Genomic DNA, 21,715 nt, shown 5'->3' with positions numbered 1-21,715 from the left:
TATGGAGGACGAAATAAAAACTGGTAAAATAAAGAGAATAGATTTAGATGATGTTCTAGTAAATGAGTTGGGTCAATTTGGACCCTTTCAGCTTCGTTACATAATCCTTGTATCGATTCCGCTTATTTTGTCTGCCGCTACGGGTGAATATATTTTTTCAGCCGCAGCAATCCCACACAGGTAACTTAGAACTTCAATAACTTCAAAAGAGTTAATATTTTGGTCATCAATTAATTAATATTATTACTTAATTTGTGTTCAAGATGTCGCATCCCAGAATGTGGTGAAGATTCGAAATTAGTCCGGTTTGACCCCGATTGGTTAACTAATGCCATGCCCGAGAGGACATCAGCCTCCAGCTGCGAACGTTACCGGCCAAGAGATATTAGTGTTAACAGCTCCTTAGATTACTGTCCCGCGGACCTCTTCGACTCTTCAGTCACTGTTGAATGTGATAGTTACGTCTATGCACGGGACAACTCAGTTGTCTATGATGTTAGTAGTTCCTTTCTCTATTTAATATAAAATAATTATATTTTAAAAATATATTTTTTTTGTTTCAGTTTGATCTCGGTTGTCAGGAGTTCATGCGAGTATTAGCGGGGACGCTTAATAGTGTAGGAACTTTACTTGTGTTACCGATAACAGGCTATGTGTCCGATAGGTTTGGGCGAAGAGTAGCGTTCATCATAAGTGTATTTAATTCGGCATTAATCGGGTTTATAAGAGCTTTTTCAGTAAACTACAATATGTACTTGGCCCTTCAAATTCTACAAACTACACTCGGAGCTGGAAGCTTCAGTGCTGCGTATATCTTTGGTGAGAAGTTTGATATGAATTCATTTGAAGATAATAATTAATTAATATTACTACAGTTAATATTAATTATTGACAATTTGACAGAGACCATAAATTGACAATAAAATAAATCATTTCTTGTTACAGCCGCTGAGCTGGTTGGGCCCAAATGGAGAGTGTTAGCGAGTGCAACAGCAACGTCTATGTTTTCAATTGGACAAGTCATTTTAGGTGGAGTAGCTTGGGTTATTCAGCCTTGGCGCTACATGATAATGGCCATCCATATTCCCTCCTTCCTCATTATCTCCTATTACTGGATTTTGTCTGAGAGCATCAGATGGCTTCTATCAAAGCAAAGGTTCGAAGAAGCTAGAACGGGATTGGAAAATATTGCGAGAGTGAACAAAACACAGATCAGTGAAAAGTCCATGCAGGGATTGTTGATGCCGCCTGCTGTCACTGCGGAATCAGCGGAGGTACACCATTATATATAATTATTCATGCGTTAAATTTCAGAACATTCCAAGATAGTCAACTCAAGAAATCGTAAATATGGCGTAGTGTATTAATAATATATCTGATTTTTCAATTTGTATATTATCTTTAATTTAAATTTAAATTGAAGTTATTCAAAATATATAAAACCTTTATTAAATATATTATTTTATCACTCGTCATATTACTTTAATTTTACAGGGTTTCGGTGAAAGTTTCTGTTCTTGTTCTCAGTAGACTCTTCAATTTGTATAAATCTTGAAACCAATTGTAATTTATATAAAAGTTTTGATAATATTTAACTATTAATCTTTTTAACTAGTAATTTAATTGCCGATTTCCATAACATATTACCAATGACCCAATTGATTGACTATTGCAACATAATATAGAATATTATCAATTTTATTATATCACGTCCTAACAACATTTTGATAGTGTGAGATATACGTATTAGTGTGTTTTCTTTAAATAAACATGACTGTTAAAGATTTGCCCTCTCTTCTTGCAACGTCCTAGGGTATCCACTGGATAAAGTCTATTAATATTCTAATAGAATTATTAAATTTAATTCCTGAATCTTTCCTTTTAACATTTATATCGAAAGGGTTGATTGCTATAAGCATGTTTACTTATTCTCTTTATCTTTCCAGCAAAACAAGGATGGCCTTCTAAAAACAATATTTAAGTCGAAAATCTTGTTACGCCGAGTGTGCACCACTCCCATTTGGTGGATCACTACAACCTTCGTCTACTACGGTCTCTCTATCAACTCCACCAGTCTCTCTGACACAATCTATCTGAACTTCATCCTGACCGTTGCCATCGAGATTCCAGGATTCTTTACGGGTGTTTTCATTTTGGACAGGATTGGACGGAAACCCACCCTGTCCGCTGGGTTCTTCTTCAGCGCCGCTTGTAATATAGCTTTTGTCTTTATTCCCTCAGGTAAGATATGTACTGAAATTATAAATAAATACGGTTATAAGTTTAATCAATATTTACCTATTCGGCTGTGTGTATGTTTTGATTATTCGATAAGAATCTCAATCGGGCTTATTTATAAATGAAATGTATGTAAGGAAAACATATTTTCCTATACAAACTCTTGTCTATATTGTATTTTATATAAACTCTTTTGTAATGTTGTCTTTGCCGTCTGATCGACGATGTTTAATATATGTCACTTGACATAATATATGTAAGATATTTTAGTTTTTTCATTATATTATTTTACTTTATAAAACCTAGAATATAGGCTTTAAATGTTGTTTCTTTTGTATTCACAGAGAAACGCAGTTGCGCCTTATTTATTCCCAGTATAAGCGATTGATACTATTTTATATATTTTTGTCATTATTATGAATAATAGGTTTTATCGATATAATGAAATATCATTAAATGGTCATAATGATTGGTAGTATTTGATTTATTCCATAAAAACGCGTTTAAAAGTAGTGGTTTATTGATAAAAAATAATTAGTCGCGTATTAATGAATTATTGAGACTTTTATCTCAGTAGCTTTATAAAATATTGACTTTAAACTGTGTAAATTGAAGATGATACCTGTTATTAAATGATTATAGGAGCGTCTATCCTGGTAACATATCTGACAATACTTTTTAACATGGTAATAGAACAAGAAGAAGTGGCAAAACAATGGTGCCAATCAAATATAGTATTGCTGTACAAGAAAGGCAACCCACTAGACAACAACAGGCTGTTCAGCTTGCTATCCGTAATAACATGTATAAATTGTTTTCATCAATAATACTGAGCAGAAGAAACAAAGATTGGACCGGAATCCTGCCGCACAGGATATTCTTCTATCGACACCATCCACACTATCGAAAAATATAATGAATTTAACACACCTACATAGCATTTGTAGACTATTCGAAGGGTTCGACAGTTTAACGCATACTTCATATAAATAGCGCTAAAAATAATAAAGTAAATGAAAAATATATGAATATATTACAGAACATATACAGGAATAGTTTAAATAGAAAAAAGATAGAAAAGAAAGGCCGATAAATTCGAATTGAAAGAGGCGTAAGAGAGGGTGACCCAATTTTGCCAAAATTATTTATAGCCGTCCTCGAAGATCGAAGACAGATGAAGGTTGACTAAAAAAATATAACGGATACGAAACAAACATATCTCTAACTCTACTGTTACTCAACTTTCGATTCGCAGACGACATAACTGTCTTCAGTAAGACCGCTACAAAACTAGAAAAATAGCTTCAAACACTAGAAAGTCAAAAAGTTATACGTGAACACTACAAAAACAAGAATTTTATCCAATAGTCTGCCATCCAATCAGAGTAGAAAGTAAACCTATAGAATATGTAAATAACTATGTAGTATGTATATTTATCTTTCGACGAGAACAGCAGTGAAAACGAAGTAGATAGAACATGCGACTTGTACTGGACCCACAAGGAAATTCTGAAAGGAAACTACAGTCTACAACACAAGAAGATAATATTGGATTCAATTATTCTACCTTGCCTGACATACGCAAGTCAAACGTGGGTTATCAGAAAGAAAACAACTAAAAAAATCCTGTCTTGACACCATGCAATGGAAAAAAAGCATCTTAAAGTTGAGGACAATAAACAAAGAATTTTTTTTCATTCGTAACAAAACAAAATTTACAGATATACCTGTTCGACTCGTCATTACAGATTACAGATTCTGATAAGGAAGGAGCTTGTAGTTTATTGTTTATCAGAATGCCAAATCGTAAAATGATTGCTTTACGAGTGATTTGAGCGCGACTGCCGCCGTGAAAACTCCTGTGAGAATTCGAAAAGTGAGTTACAGAATCGTAAGGCTGGTATACGCTGTAAGCATTAAATGGAAATGGGCAGGTCTTATTTCTAGAGCGCCGGATTAAAGATGGACATTTGAAATAATACGTAACAAAATGCAACGGACCTACTGGAAAGATATGTATAGGACGACAATATAAAATATGGACAGATGATGTTATAGAACTAGCGGGGGAAAACGGGATGATAACTGGAGGCTTTTTCCCTAAAAGGGGCCATACGAAGACTAGACCACTAAAAATGAAAAAAAAAAACCAATATAAAGAAATGTAAACTAACAAATTGTGGTATGGATATCAATTATCAAGCTTTAATAATATAAATGTTGGATTAAGTTCTAGTCAATAATCAATTTCAAACAGTACTGAGTTTACTACCTATCACTAAATTGTATAGAGTAAAATTGCCTGTCTTCTAGATTTGAAACTATAAAATCTGTTATAGATCTCAGCGTGGCCCGTCTGGTGGTGTATCTCGCGGGTAAATTCGGTATTTCGCTGGTACTTACTTCACTGTACCTCTACACATCAGAGCTGTACCCCACAGAATTTCGACACACGTTACTGGCCTTCTCCTCGATGATTGGCAGAATTGGGTCAATCACAGCTCCACTCACACCAGTACTTGTAAGTATTTTTATAGCGCAATTAGGTAGGTATTAGGTATCTAGATTGTCGTTTCATATAAGTTTATAGGTTCCTATGTATATTGTATATATTATATGCAAGTATTGTAACAAGGATATGAGTATTACTCAATAACTCGATGGACTTTCCGTTGAATTAGATTAATAATAAAATAGGTTCGGATAATCAACATCAAACTTTTTGTTTGCTTATTCATGAATAAAAAACTCGCTCATTGTTTACGCGCATTCCGCTTTCGTGGATTGTGTGGGAGGGCTGCCGGCTCGAAGGACCACTATGTTCATACGGAATATTTAATCCCTATTCAAATAAAAGATGATATTAAATATATAAACTTGTATTATAAATCAATGACATGCCTATACGGCGATCTAAAACGAACCACAAGAGAGGAACGGAGGAAGGGTCGGCCCTCTCCCTCCCACACAATCCACGAAACCAGAATGCGCGTAAACATGCCCCCACGCGTTGAGAGCTCTGCTGTCAACCATCTTGTTCAACTGGTAAAGGGCAAATACGGGAAAAGGATCTCCGGATCACACCATTCGAAGTTAAGACGTCGGCGACTCGAACAACTCCATCTGGACCAGGGTGTAGCGCTACAATGCGGCCCAGCTTCCATTTGAGACGAGGCTGATTATCTTCCTTTATCACCACCATCGTGTTAAGAGCTAAGGATTGCTTTGATGTTAACCATTTCGTGCGTTTTTGTAATTCTGAAATGTATTCTTTACTCCATCGCTCCCAAAAGTGCTGACGAAGTTGTTCTGTTCTTTGAAATCGATTTAATTGAGATTCCTTTTCTTGCCGTAAATCAAAAGTTGGAATTGCCGTGAAAGGTCGACCAATTAAAAAACGCCCTGGAGTCAGTGGGGTCAAATCTTCTGGTGTTGATGATAGGGGGGTAAGTGGACGAGAATTCAATATAGCCTCTATTTGAGTTAAAGTTGTATACAACTCTTCGAACGTCAATTTACTATTACCTAATACTCTAACTAACTGATATTTAGTAGATTTGACTGCCAACTCCCATATTCCTCCGAAATGTGGCGAATACGCAGGTATAAAGTGGAAATTAATTCCTTCATTTATTAAATCATTAGCAAGTGAGTTAGAATTTTGCTTGAGAAAACTGGCTATTTCGTTGTAAGCTCCTACAAACGTCGTACCATTATCAGAGTAAATGTGTTGTGGCTTACCGCGGCGAGCAATAAACCGTCGAAGTGTAGAAATAAAATTATTACTTGATAAATCACCCACCAATTCCAAGTGCAAGGCTTTAGTAGTAAAACAAAGAAAAACGACGATATAAACCTTGACGATACGACAACCACGACCTTGACGACTAACGGATGCGATAGGACCCGCATAGTCCACTCCTACAGCCTCAAATGGATGTCCGCAAGGAATAAGACGATTTTTAGGTAGATCACCCATGAGAGGAGCATTTATCCGACCTTTTATACGTGTGCATAAAACACACCTTCTGTATACAGATTTAGCCAGGTTGCGACCACCGATTGGCCAGTAGACTTCTCTAACTGATGCTAACAGTAGCTGCGGTCCAGCGTGCATAAGCCTAACATGTTCATATTGAAATAATAATAGTGTAAAACGATGAGTGGACTGTAATAACAAAGGGTGTTTTTTATTATACGAAAATTCTGAGTTATTAATACGACCGCCAACTCTCAATAAACTGTTTTCATCAAGAAAAATATTAAATTTTAATAATGGACTTTTTGAAGGCAAATTTATCTTTTGTTCTTAAATGTTATACTCAGAAAATGATTCCTTTTGAACTACTCGAACTATAGTATTTAGGGACTCATTTAATTCAGTTTCTGTAAGAAAATTTGTTTCTGCTCGTTGTCCTTTACAAGCTCTTATAAATCTCAATACATAAGCAACACATCGATGCGATCTAATAAAGTTCGAAAACCGTTCAAAATTGATGAATGTAGGCATATCACATGAAACAAATGCGCAATTTGTATTACGTAATTCAGGCAATATTTCTAACTTAATAGCGGTAATGGGCCATTTTTTCTCGGGCAATTTTAAAAACGGTGGCCCTGACCACCACATATCGATTGAATATCATCATAGCGATTGAATATCTTCGACGCAAACTCCACGTGATAATAAATCCGCTGGGTTATGCTCGGACGAGACATGACGCCATTCGCAGCTACCCGTATTTTCTAAAATATCACCTACTCTATTGCATACAAATGAATTCAATTTACTAGGAAGCATATTCAACCAACCAACCACGATAGACGAGTCTGTCCAAAAAATAGTTTTAGCAATTTTCACTCGCAATGATACGCAAACTTTTTTATAAAGTTTTGCAGCTACTTGAGCACCACACAATTCAAGACGAGGGATTGTTATAGGTTTAATGGGCGCTACTCTGCATTTAGCGTATAATAACTGAACAGAAATATTGCCGTTACTGACAGTACTACGAACATACACACACGCACCGTAAGCCTTTTCCGATGCGTCGGAAAATATGTGTATTTCTAATTGCTCATATGGATCAATCAATACGCGTCGTGATAAACGTAAATTATTTAAAATGTTTATATTTTTAAAGGCATTTAGCCAAGCAACTTGAAAATCCGAAGGTAAAGGATCATCCCATGAAATATTTTTTAACCATAAACTTTGTAAAATAATTATAAATTTAATAACTATAACAGAGAGCAAGCCAAGTTGGTCAAATACTTGGGAAATTATAGAAAGCAACTCCCGTTTCGTACTTGCTTTCTTTGCAAAAGATGGACCAATAGGAAAGTATAACTTATCTGAATCCGGTAACCATCCTAAGCCTAAGATTTTACTCGGCTCATTACCGCCAACATTTAAATCATGCGTGGACTCGTTGGACTCTAAAACTAACTGAGGCTCATTAGATTTCCACTTCCTTAGTGGTAAGTGAGCAGAGGCAAGGGTAGTCGTAATCTTATCACGAATATCACGAACTACATGTAAATTATCCCCACCACTCAACAAATCGTCGACATAAAAATCATGTAATATAATATCAGCGATTTGAGGGTCCTTACACTCGAGTCCTAATTGCTTAAGGCACCTGGTTGCAAGAAATGGCGCACTCGCGGTGCCATAAGTGACCGTATTTAATTGAAATGCTCTTAACGGTTGTGACGGATTATCACGCCAAAGGATAGTTTGCAAGTACCTATCGTTAATGTGAACGATAATTCGGCGATACATCTTTTCAACGTCGGCTAAAATCACGTACTTGTGATGTCTAAACCTCAAAAGAATGGACACAAGATGGTCCTGAACCGTTGGACCTACCATCTGAATATTGTTAAGGCTTAAATTATTTGACGTAGGCGCACTAGCGTTAAAAACGACTCTTAATTTAGTGGTCGTACTATTTTCGCGTAGTACGCCATGATGAGGAATATACTGACAATTCTTATTTAAATTAATGTCACACTCGGTCATATGACCTAACGACTGGTATTCAGTCATAAACTCACGATACATTTCGTAAAGTTCTCTGTTCTAAAGAGAGAAAAAACCGTTTCGCTCGCTGAAATGAATCACCTAGACAACTCGGGTCTTCTTTTAATGGGATTCTTACGTAGAAACGTCCGTCCGCTAAACGAGTAGTGTTTTTAACAAAATTATCTTCACATGATTTTTGTTAAGTGAATAACTAGAAAAAAAATTTACTTCTTCTAAATTCCAAAATCGAGCTAGCTGACTTTGAATTTGACGATTAGAATTAATATCATCATCAATTAAATTTTTACTAACAAAATTATTAATTAATACTAAACACAGATTAGGTGGACAAGTTGAAAATGAAACCGTATCACAAATTGGACCGGAAACTAGCCATCCTAACCTAGATTCACAAAGTATAGGTTTATTGCAACCTAAACTAATTCTTTACGATCCTAAAATGTTCCAAAAAACATCAGCGCCTAAAATTAAATCGATTGCCGCAGGCTTATAAAAATGTGGATCTGCCAGGCAAATATTAGATGGAATGTTTAAACTAGAAATATTAATTGCACGATTTGGCACATCATCCGTCAAGGATGGTAAAATAAAACAGTAAACATCACCGGTCTTACTAATAAAAAATCACTATACATGCGTTATGACAAGGTGATAGTTATTCAGTGAATAGAGCTTGTACAGGGCATAAACACCTCTTTGACCAATAATCGATGTGTATTGGTTGAATAACAAAACGACCCTTATTTATTGTTACCCTGGCAACCCGCCGTGTTTGATTGACGTTTGATTTAATAATTCTGATACAACTCATAATTCTAATGTAAGTTGTATTTATTTTATCAACCAAAGCAATTATACACACATTTACTTAATATACTAATAACATTTTATTATTTTCAGCCAATAGAAACTCCAAAACCTCAGACAAAGAGGACTAGAATTTTACATAAAAAGCCGCGTTCTGCAGTACAAAAGTTAGAAGAGGTTAGTATCAATGTGATAGAGAAAGGACTATTTCATTCAAAACTCCTCAACGATCATACTTAAATTTTTTAGGCATCTCAAATAGTGGAAAGTGCCAAACTCCGTAACACGGTAGTGTTCCGGTGTTTCCAGGAAGAGCACGAAACAAAACAAAGGCAGATGGCTGAAACACATGAGCTCAAACAGAAGCAACTTGCCGAAGCTCACGAAAGGGCTAGACAGAAGCATCTTCTAAGGCTCAAATTGTTACAGCAGCAATTAAATAAATAATTATATACTTATAAAAAAAATAAAACCCCTGTTTTAAATGAAATATAACTTTTTATTTATTTCAAGTCCTTAACTATCCACACCTATGTAAATAAAACAGCCTTAAAAATATGTTTCAATAAAAGCAGCTCTAGCAGCTTGTCCAGCCAGATTGCTTGGGGGCGTCTAGGTTGGCCTAGGTTCTTCTGGAGCATTCTCAGTGTCATCATACGTAACATCCAGGTCTTCTTTGATATGAATAGCAATATTGTGGATGATTGCCAGTGCTACTATATATAATTTGGCATTTTCTAATGACACTGAGAAGCCATGAAGAAGACACCTAAATCGAAAACCCTCCACCTCTAGTACTCTTTTCGACATCAGCTCGCACTATGTCACAGATCTTCATAACATACTTCTTTGAAAAGCGGTATTTTGTGTTGAAATCGCCATGCGAAAGTAATAACGGATTGCACCGAGTTTGGTATGTTTAGACTTTCCTTGGAGGCGGCAAATCTTCAATCGTATGTATTAGCTGCATATCAATATTATCTAAATCTTCCATTTGATCTATAAAATCTATTTTCAACAAACACAAATACCTACTAACTTAAATCTTTCCTTGAACTAAACAGTCAAAAAATGCTGTCAAACGCGAAATCAGATAAAATTACGCAATTTTTGTTTTATACACCCGTTTAACTAGGCCTCTGCGTTGTATAAGCAATGTACAAGTCTTCATACAAACCAGACTTGTTATAACAGCAGTATACATCAACCTTGTCAATTCAGGAATTATTAGTAACATTTTTCTTATAACAGGCTTATACGATGTGCATAAATCTTTATTAGTAAGACCGTAGATGTGTAAGACTCATGTAAAGATTTTAACGTTAACCTACATCTTTTATTAATATGCGTGATCGCACAATTAATACCTTGAACGGTTTGATTAATTGGAAAGTAGGGCAAATTTAGTTGTCTAAATATTTTATCAGACATGAGGCTAGTAGTACTCCCTGAATCTAGCATTATGCGAGCGATAACTTCCCGATTGTTCTTATCGTACAACTTAACGAGTGCAGTTAAAAGCATGACGTCAGCCCGGGCGCATGCAACGCCTCCCGCGGCAGACACACTCGACGTTAAAGATAACACATTGTGATCACTGGTGGAGCAAATCGCGGCGCTGTCGGCACTCTCACCACGTACTACCGGCTTCGTCTTATCTGGAATGTGAATTAATACCGAATGTTTTCTTTTACCGAATGTTTTTCGTGCAACCTGGTTTCTTGCAATTATTGGAAAAATGAGTTTTTGAAAAACAATTAAAGCAAACTTTTAATGAAAGCAATAATTGACAACGTGCTTCGTTTGATAAAGATAAAAAATCAGAACAGTTATTTAGTTTATGCTCGCCTTTACATTTAGGACATACCTAATGATTTTTATTAACGATGGGCTTATTAGTCTGTAACGTCATTATTTTGTGACTGGGTTTAATTTTTGAATTTGTGTTGTGTTCAACTGAATCTAATAAAGTAATGCGAACACGTAAGAAATCTAATAAGTGTAAAAGTTCAATACGTGTGTCGGTGGGTAGCCGGCCTTTATATTCCTCCCATTCTCGGAATGATTTTGTGTCTAACTTTTGAGTTATTAGGTAAACCAATAATGGTAGGGGAGCCCAAGAGGGGATTTCGGGATTTACTAAAGCGCGGCAGATTAATATATAGGGGGATACCTTGTACCCGGTTAAGTACCTCCACAAAATATGAGGCCCATATATAAGGCCGCCCGTGAAGGAGACAGGATCAGATTAGTAAAAAAAAATTGACCATCAGAAATTCCCGAGCGCGTCAGATTAAGGTAGGGTGAGTTAATTACATCCTAAAAAGTGTATATTCCACTAATCTGACAATTTGAGAGTGACGGAAAAAAAGGGGAGGGCAACAAAGTTGTAAAAAAAACCGTCATCTCGACATTCTCGAGCGTAGCTAATTTTTTTTTTATTTTGAAGGAAATAATTCAAGAATAATGAAAAATATATAATCTGACGATTTCGGCAAGCCGAAATAACAAAAAATCGTCGATAAAGTTAAATGCGTGCAGCGGCGTGATGCCTACATTTCCTTTAACCGATCGGAATCTACTAAACGGTGTTCTAAATATTTCCCTCAAAATTACATTTCCTGTGAATTTGAACCGATTCGGACCGATAGATTTTGAGAAATTTTGAAAAATCTTAAAAAAATAAGAAATATTTTTTTTTAAAGTGGTTTCTTTATTGATCAACTTCAAAAACTAATCCGCCTTTGAGCTTGAAAAACCACGTCGATCGCCACCAAGCTCGTCAAAAGCGGTTGATTAGTTCGAGAGATATCGTGAACGAAAGAAACCCGAAAAAGTGTTTTTTCGGGATTACTCCGAAATTTGTGGTTCTATCAATTAAAATTGCAAAATTACTTATGATGATGATAAAACTGCGTCGAATGCCGCCAACCGCGTGAAAATTGCTTGATCCATTCAAAAGTTATTGCGGTTTGAAAATTCCAAAAATAGTGTTCTATGAAAATTCTATCAGACTTTCGAGCTGGGAGAGCTCAAATGCATAGACATGTTATTTCTTTGAACTCAGCGAGCTCAAAATATCAATTTTAAGCGCCCAGGAATGGAAGTAGCGGGAAGTTGCAGGAATGGCCCTTTCGGTGAATCGTTTTTCTAAATTTTTTTTGTCAGATCAGGCGAATCCCTCTAGATAATCGTCAGATTATGAGACAGTACGTTTAGAACATAAAGATGAACCACATATATCTTAATCTGACGCGCTTGAGTATTTCAAAATTGCGATTTTTTTTGCATATTATGAAAATGGCCGTGGGTTTGCGTCCCATCGAAATCGTCAGATTAGTGAATGAGAGCTTTTTTTTTGGTGCACTTAACACTCCCTTAGAAAATCTGACGCGCTCGATATTTTTTTTTTTTTCATTTTCAACCCTTAAATACAACCAGCCGCATCATGAAAACGATCAGATTAACATACGTACATTATTAAAAATACGTAGGGCATAGATGCTATCAATATCTGACGCGCTCGAGGATGTCCATGCAACAGTTTTTTTTTACATATTTAACTATCTATAGCCGCTTCCCCCACCGATGAAAAGGAATTTATCATATAACATTTTTTTCTTCTTTTTATCTAAGCTTTGCATCCCAATAGGTCTCTACAACGCTCGAGTAAATCCCCATTTAGCATCGTGGGCTCCCCTACCATAAAGTATCCCAATGTTTAGTGGATTCGCCCAATGTATCTAAGGCCCTTAGATTTTTATTTAACTGGTCAACGATACCATTTAAATTACATGCTGTCTCCCGTGTGACAGGTTTTTTTGAGCTTGACTAAACGTTTTAAAATATCTTTTTTCGAATTCCTCGCGCTCCTCCAAGACGTGTGTGACATCATCACAAATACACTCCAACCGTGTCTGAACGTCGTCAAACTTAGCATACAAGGAATCCAGTCTCCCCACACGCAATTCTAACTCACCAAAATTGCGTTGTTCTGGCGGCGAACTCGATTCAAATGAACTTAAATATCCAATAAATGTCGTAAATTGCCCTTTGTAACTGCTACGCTTTTTTGTAAGGTCAGATATTTCCTTTAATAAATCACTTTTCTCAGACATTATGGGAATGGACAGCAATATTATATCTCGGCACTAGTCCTTTTCTGGCTATGACCTCCACTGACCTCCAGCTTCCATAGGCATAAATGCACTGATTAATTTTAATATCACAAATATTATTTAATTTTAATATCCGGCTCGAAGGACCACTATGTTCATACGGAATATTTAATCCCCATTCAAATAAAAGATGATATTAAATATATAAACTTGTATTATAAATCAATGACATGCCTATACGGCGATCTAAAACGAATCACAAGAGAGGAACGGAGGAAGGGTCGGCCCTCTCCCTCCCACACAATCCACGAAACCGGAATGCGCGTAAACACTCATATCTGTGAGTTGTAAATAACACTGATTTTGCTATTTATCGATGAAATCTACTAGTTCTGAACTAGGTCTTTACGCTCACAGTCAGACAGTGTGTACGCTGGCACTTTGTTTCGTCCATACATATATAACTATAGGGACATAACGTAGTGACAGCTGCTACATGGGAACCCAAACGAATAAGCAGTCACGTTAAAGTGTAGACTGTGAAACGAACCTCTAGTAATTTATGGCATCGCTTTTTATCATTGTTAACATTCACCCGGTATACATACCCTCAAGAACAGTGTGAAATATAAAAGAAATCAAAGTACTTAAATTATTAGATTCGCTTAATGTGGTTTTTTATAGAATTTGATTTTATTATTCATAGCCCTTCCTAGTTGCCTTCGAGAGCGATTACTTTACGTTACTTAACTTTAATTTCTTTAACGTTACGCATAAACTATTTTATTTTACTTTTTCATCACAGATGGACTATTGGCACGGCATTCCGTCAATGTTGTTCGGTGGCATGGCTATACTATCTGGTCTACTGATTCTCACTCAACCCGAAACGATGGGCACCAAAATGCCTGATACTCTTGCTGATGCAGAGGCAATTGGAAGGGACAAGAAATGATGCAGGATCGAGGAATGATGAAGGAAATGTTAAAATCGAATCATTATAATTTTTAAATAATTTATGCATTTACTATGTATTACGTATTTAAATTCTAGTTTTATTTGTGCATAAATTAAGAACATATGGAGGTACTAATTGTATATGGAGTAATTTATGATTACTACACATGACCTTTATTAATTTATTTGTACAATATTTCTTGCGAAAGTTTATTAGATCTAATAAAAAATGCTTGAAATACATTTCTGTTTCATTTTACCCACACCAAATATCGAGTCTCGTCTTCTTTGCCTTAGTTATTTTGCGTTGTCTTCTTATTTCTTTATTAATTGATATTAGCAATTAATTACTATATTATGCAAATCACGAATCTAGCGATTATTACACTCTGATAATAAAAATTTTATTATCAGAGTGTATAATAATTATCATTTTATACTATATAGTTAATAGTTTATATTATAGTACAGTGAGATTATGACAAACGTTTGGCTTATAGTCAGCAGCTAAAACGAATATTTGATTTATTGAGTTAATAATAGTTAAGTGTAGAAGGTGGGCGTAAGCGTTTAACATTAAAAATTGAAGATGCCACATACACAAAAGTACCTACTTATAAAATTATTACAAAATTAACAAGAAACGGTATTCGATAAAGCTGCATTTGAGTACGACAAGACTTTTGATTACGAAAGCCACAAGCATTTAAAAAATAGAAGCGATGAAATCAGCGGTCGCTCCAAAGACACAGCCCAAAAAAAGCTAAACTCGATACACCTACTTGACATTTAAATTGCGTGAAACGTTTCGAATTGTGAAGTTTGCGGCACGAACGGATCACGTATTGAAAACGTTTTGCCTTTGTGCGTATGTAAATTGTAGTTGTTGTTTCAATACTGTCTTAAGTATGTAATACTTTATGAAGTTTGCTGGGACACCATTTGTATACATTCGTTAGCTCATGAATAATTTAACGTGTTCAATAACTCTATTAAATGCTTAGCCTCAGCTTATATTTATGGTTATATCTAACCCGTAGTTAATAATGCCCTGTCAATATGATAAGATTAAAGTTACATTCTCACTACAAGATACAAAGATAAACGTAACGATTTAGATTAAATTTGCCTCTATAAAGTACCAATTCAAATACAGTGCTAAGTTAAATACTATAAGTTTCATTTTATATGTTACGTTAGCAAAATGTGTGAAGCCAACGATGTGGACGCTGAAGAAACGGTAGAAAGAAGTGTAGATTTGGACTATGTGTTGGTAAATGAGTTGGGCCAGTTTGGACGATTTCAGATTAAATACATATGTCTCATTGCACTGACGAGTGCGGGGTTCTTCGGCGATTTCAACAAAACTTCGGGTCAACAAAACTTCTCCCAATTAATTAATTAAATTTTAATTAAATTTGTTTATATTTTACACTTAATTATCGATAATATACTAAGTAATAATCAATACTTTGTAAGAACAGTGCCATTTTTCCATGTTAAGTGTGTAACGAGGTGCAAAACTGTATATTGTATCAGAAAAGTTCGCTGTCAAACTAAGTTAAACTGTAACGATAATTGTAAAGTGCATTATCATCTTGCGTGTAAGTATATTGATATTATTTCTTTATCACACACGTTTACTACAACGGTGTCTTGGTGTTTATTGCCAAGGGATTAACTTGAACTGATTAACTTACAACCTCAAACTTTGCAACTCTTCTTCTAACTTTGACTTAACACCCATCTGATTTGTCACTTCTCTATTTTTTTGCATCTGGAATGGATAGAGTGATGACCAGAAGGGGTGCTGCTCGCTTGGAGGAATCAAAACTCCAATTAACATTACAGGAATTAAATAAATACAAAAATTTGTGTGAGGAGTTGCAAAGAGAACAAGATGACAATGAGAAGGAAGTGCTTCAAATTTTAAACAACAATACCAAACTCAAAAGTGAGATGGCTGAAATTCATAGCGAATTAGTAAACATCACAGAGGAACGGGATAAACTTAGATTATTAGTAGATCAATTTGATCAGTGCAGTGATGAGTTTGATTCAACTCTGACCTTAAAAGTAGATTAAGTGAAGCCCAAGAGACAATCCACAAAATGGACGGTGCTAACCAGAAAATCCAGGCACAATATACACATGCTCTGTTTGATAGACTGGTTGGTGCCGCTCCACTGCCTTCTGCCAACTCAGTTTTGGGAAATAATAACCAAATTGAAACGATAGACTTAACTTGTGATAACACAGTACAGAAAATAAGTTGTAGTCACAATAAGTTAAAGAAATATATTAAAATTAAGAAATCAATTAAGAAAACACAAAGATTTATAAAAATCAATAAAACTACCTGTAAAAACAATTTTAACTCATTAAATAAATGTAAACAGTTAAAATGTAGATTCGATCATAGAAAATTAAAATATGAGGCTGATATACAACACCTTCAGTCAGAGATTCTCCGTCTGCAGGAATCCTTGAACAGTATTAGTTCTAAATATGACACCTCACAAAAGGAAATAGGAGAATATATACTGGCAATGGATGGCTTGATAGATCTGTGTAGTGAGAATGAAAGGATGTTCAACTCCTTAGTAAACAGTCAAACATCAGACTGTAAAACAGATATGTCGGGTTGTTCACAGCCAGCTGTTTCTCTGGAGTCATTGCCACCTGTGACTCATTCTGGGGAGTTGTGTAATAGCCTCACAAGTACTTCCTTCGCCACAAATGTAAACCTAAATGTTAAATCTAATGTAATAAACAAAAATCAAATAATGATATTTAGCGATGAAATGGGCAAAAACATATCTCATAAGTTATACCAAAATTTAGGTTCTCAGGTCATAAATTGTTGTATGCCTGGAGCTTCCTATAAACAAATATTAGATAAAATAGTAAGTAATAATTATTGCCCATCCACAACTATTGTACTTTTAATTGGGAGAAGAAGTAATGTAACAGTAAATATGTTAATCAGTTATTTTGAAAAGTTATCAAAACTTAATGTAAATAAAGTTGTCTTATTTGCTTTTCCTTATGGAAAAGGTATGTCACAGACCGAAAACAATGCTAGGTACAGATGCAATAATAAAATTCATACAATGACACTGTATAATAAACAATTTGAATTTATTGACACTAATGTCATCATTAGATATAATTACTTTTTGACAAAAGATAACTATTATCTTTGTAATCATTATATTGGACAAGTAGCAAATTCGCTATCATATTGTATTTTGAACGAAGCCAAATGTTTGGCTAACCAATCTGCTCCTATTGAGCAGATAGATAATAGTACCTTTTCTCAAGATACCTTGGAATTTGTTCCAAGTAATTATTTAAATTAGATTTTAAGACAAAAGAGGTGATCTCTGGCAATAGTTCTAGTCATAGTTGTTTATTAGGAGATCCATCAAACTCCTTAAATGTCAATAATAAAATCAATAATAAGCATATTTTAAATTTAGTACATCAGAATATTCAGGGTTTGATGGGTAAAGAATTGGAGTTGGAGTTGTTCATGAACTGTAATAACATTGATATCTTATGTATTACTGAACATTGGTTAAAGGACCACCAGTTCATGTTTAGCTTCAACAATCATCTGGTAGCCAGCTCGTTCAGCAGAGTTAATTTAATACGTGGAGGCTCTTTAATTATTGCTCGGAATAATCTTAAATTTAAAGAACGTACCGACATAGTGAGCCTGTCTGTTGAGCGAGTTGCTGAGATAGCATGTATTGAGCTTGAGCAGTTCATTGTATTGAGTGTATACAGGCCCCCTAGTACTTTATACGATACTTTTGAAAAAATCCTAGAAGATGTATTAATAAAAATATCTAATACTAATAAAACAGTTGCCGTCTGTGGAGACTTTAATATTAACTTATTAGATAAATCTAGTATTGTTAATAGATTTTTAATCTTATTGAAATCATATAATTTATATAATATTTTCCTTGAGCCAACTAGAATAACTGCCACTAGTGCCACTTGTATTGACAATGTTTTTACAAATGTGAAGCCAACTTTCTATTCAATTATTAATCTGTTAGATTCAGATCACTGTGGCCAGTTGGTTTCATTTACTAAAGACATTGTTAAAGCAAATCGAAAAAATGTTAATTTTGTTCCAGTAACCAGTTATCGTTTAGAACTTTTTAAAAATAATTTAAATGAAAAACTGCCTGGTTTGCCTCATCACAATAACCCTGACCAAGCTTACTCTTCATTATTTAACATGATTAATTCTCAGTTTAAGAAGGTTTTTACATCTAGATCAGTTTCTGTTAGTGATCGAGTTTTGTTTAGTGACTGGGCAACACCAGGTATTTTTAAAAGCAGAATAAGATTATTTGAATTATATAATGAAAGGAACCATGATCATAGTGAAAGGTTTAGGGAGTATGTTAAAAATTACTCTAAGACTTTTAAGAGAGCCTGCGCTGCCGCAAAATCTTTACACATTAAAAACAAAATACGATCTTCTGCAAACAAAATTAAAACTACTTGGAATATTATTAATTCTGAAATAGGAAGAACCACAGTTAAGAATAATGATTTTCATCTTAAAATTAATGATATAGATGTTAGGGCGGATTTGGAGGTGGCAACCGAGTTTGAATCTTTTTTCACTAATATTCCTGTATTAACAACACAAACTTTGTTGTCGTCTTCCGGCTCCGCATACAACATACTTAAAGACTGTGTCGCAGAATGTGGGACAAGTTTTGAATTTACAGTTGTTAGTGCTAAGGACATTCTAGATGCATTTAAAGATTTGGAAGTAAAAAAGTCCACCGATCTTTGGGGGTTGTCAGTTCAAATAATATCCTCAATAATTTAATGTATTTCCCCATTTCTGGCAATTGTGTTCAACTCTTGTGTCGCATCTGGTGTGTTTCCGGACTTAATGAAGTTAAGCAAGGTGATTCCACTCTTCAAATCTGGTAGTACAACCGATCCTACGAATTTTCGCCCTATCTCAATTTTGCCTACACTGAGCAAAATTTTTGAGAAAATAATTTTAAAGCAAATGCTAAAGCATTTTAACAGACAGAATCTTTTTCACTCCAAACAATTTGGATTTACTAAGGGTCGGTCTACTGCAGATGCAGGTGTGGAACTACTCAAAAATGTATTCGAGGCTTGGGTGAATTCACAGGATGCTTTAGGCATATTCTGTGACTTGTCCAAAGCTTTTGACTGTGTTTGCCATGACACACTTATCAAGAAACTACACCACTATGGCATTAGAAATAAGGCTCTTAGACTTCTCAGTTCATATTTAGACAATAGAATACAAAGTGTAGATATTAATGGCAAAAAATCAAAAGGATCTGTGGTAACTATGGGTGTTCCGCAGGGTTCAATTCTAGGTCCTTTCTTATTCCTTATCTATATCAATGATTTACCTTTTTGTGTAAGGGATGATCACAAAATCCTATTATTTGCGGATGACACTTCGCTTGTTTTTAAAGTTAAGCGTCAACTTGAAAATTTTGACCAAGTTAATTTGGCCCTATCTAAGGTTGTCCATTGGTTTAATGTTAATAATCTGCTTTTGAACTCAAGTAAAACTAAATTAATAAAATTTTCTACGCCTAATGTGAGACAGTTAAGCACCAATGTACAACTGAATGGAGTAGAGTTGGAACCTGTTGAGTCAACTGTTTTTCTTGGCATTACTGTTGACGCTAAACTACAGTGGGGCCCACACATTAACAAATTGTCTGGACGGCTCAGTTCAGCTGCTTATGCTGTAAGGAAAATTAGACAAATTACTGATGTGGATACAGCCAGAATTGTTTATTTCAGTTATTTTCATAGCTTGATGACGTACGGCATTCTCCTTTGGGGAAACTGTGCGGATATTAATACAATCTTCTTATTACAAAAAAGAGCTGTTGCGCTATATATAACTTAGGTCCTAGAGTTTTTCTCCGAGAGAAATTCAAAGAGATAAACATTCTGACTGTAACTTCACAATATATTTTTGAAAATTTACTTTATGTTCACAAAAACGAACCGGATTTTGTCAAATTGTCTGATCTTCACTCCCGAAATACTAGGAACAAAAATAATTTAACAGTTCATGCTACTCGCCTTCATAGAATAAGCAACTCGTTCATGGGTCAATGTATACGCTTTTACAATAAACTTCCTATGGATGTTCGTAAACTTCCCCTTAAGAAATTTAAATTTTTTATTAAATCAAAATTATTAACTAAAGGATATTACAGGATATCCGATTATTTAAATGATAGAAACGCCTGGGATTGAGCTGCTCGCTTATACAGCTATCGCTTGTGTTTTTTTTAAGCTGTCTTTCACTTCTTTTTTTTTTTTTTTTTTGCATGTTGTACATATTTACAATCTGACATGTCTTGTGCTTTTGCATATGCATTTTATTTTATTCTATTGACATGTTTGTGCTTAGTGCATATTCATTTTTTTACATTTTTTTTCTCTACATTACTGACATGTTTTGTGCTTAGTGCATATTCATTTTTTCTTTTTCTACAATACTGACATGTTTTGTGCTTTTGCATACAATATTTTACACTTTGACATGCCAAGTGAATAATGTTTATATTACGATTATATTTTTCAATTTCATTATTTTTTCCTTGCTTTAAGGTACACCTTAAAGATACATTTTGTATCCATTGTAAGTGTAAACATTATGCGGGTATATCATAAACTCTTTTGCTTGATTTATAATTTGATACATTTTAGTCTATAGTTATTTTGGGCTGGCGATCTGAGTGAGTTGTTGCCCCACATATTTTTATGGTGCCACTGGCGGTATTGTTGTGTACCGGGTTGTGCAGCTCCCTCAAAAATGGTTGAGCTGCATGAGCTATTCGGGGCATGCTAGCCGTCTGCTGGCGCAGGCTTGCTCAGATCGATCTGGTTCTTTCTTCCAAAGACCAGTCCAGTAAATACTCTGCATTTGTTTACACCAACTTATTAATTTATCATTGTATTATCTGGACTATAAAAGAGACTAAGACCCCCGAGTTTGTTTCGACATTTCTTCTCAGGGCAGTCAGTTAGGAAATGTCGACTTCATCTAGTTTAGGAAGACATTGTAATAGTGATTTATATAGTCCTACTTGCAAGAATAAACTATTTCATTTCATTTCATTTCATTTCATTACGTGTTTACGGCCACAGCGATTCCACATAGGTTTGTGTTACTCTGGAATTGTGATTATAAGCTGTTTTATTTTTATCTACTGTAAAGTGATCTTCAACGAAGATCGTCAGTTCGCCAGTCCATGGACGGCGATATCATTTAAAATCAGGTGAGCCTTCTGCCCGTTTGCACCCTGTTCTATAAAAAAGTGGATATTGTATTATTGATCAAGAATAATTATATATGTACTACAATATTATTATAATAATTATATATCTGGTAAAAATAATGATGCATATCTCCATCAGATGTCGTATTCCCGAATGCGGTGAGAGCACTAAGAGTGATGTCTTCGGTCCGGACTGGATCACCAATGCAATACCACTTACA

General features: G+C 35.0%; 1 protein-coding gene and 1 long non-coding RNA gene across 2 annotated transcripts; both read left to right on the top strand.

Annotated features, from left to right (window-relative positions):
* The first annotated feature begins 1 nt into the window (after window position 1).
* LOC125060343 (organic cation transporter protein-like) lies at window positions 2–14,412 on the top strand. The gene is made up of 7 exons (XM_047665216.1): window positions 2–180; window positions 264–495; window positions 564–819; window positions 946–1,274; window positions 1,947–2,241; window positions 4,578–4,759; window positions 14,018–14,412. Exons 1-7 carry the CDS (start codon window positions 2–4, stop codon window positions 14,165–14,167), a joined length of 1,623 nt encoding a protein of 540 aa, XP_047521172.1. The 3' UTR covers window positions 14,168–14,412.
* On the top strand, window positions 9,144–9,584 carry LOC125060351. Its single transcript, XR_007118848.1, has 2 exons — window positions 9,144–9,271; window positions 9,344–9,584. It is a non-coding gene; the product is annotated as an uncharacterized LOC125060351 (long non-coding RNA).
* Window positions 14,413–21,715: the final 7,303 nt, after the last annotated feature.

The sequence above is a fragment of the Pieris napi genome, chromosome 2 (assembly GCF_905475465.1).
Source record: "Pieris napi chromosome 2, ilPieNapi1.2, whole genome shotgun sequence".
Taxonomy (NCBI): domain Eukaryota; kingdom Metazoa; phylum Arthropoda; class Insecta; order Lepidoptera; family Pieridae; genus Pieris; species Pieris napi.
The sequence above is the reverse complement of the archived record's forward strand: the minus strand, read 5'-3'. Positions and strand labels throughout refer to the sequence as shown.

Excerpts from the sequence above, each read along its gene's own strand:
- LOC125060343 (XM_047665216.1), top strand. The coding sequence starts at position 2 with ATGGAGGACGAAATAAAAACTGGTAAAATAAAGAGAATAGATTTAGAT. Across the intron at positions 820-945 it reads CAGTGCTGCGTATATCTTTG|CCGCTGAGCTGGTTGGGCCC; the intron begins GTGAGAAGTTTG and ends TTCTTGTTACAG. Across the intron at positions 2,242-4,577 it reads TTTTGTCTTTATTCCCTCAG|ATCTCAGCGTGGCCCGTCTG; the intron begins GTAAGATATGTA and ends AATCTGTTATAG.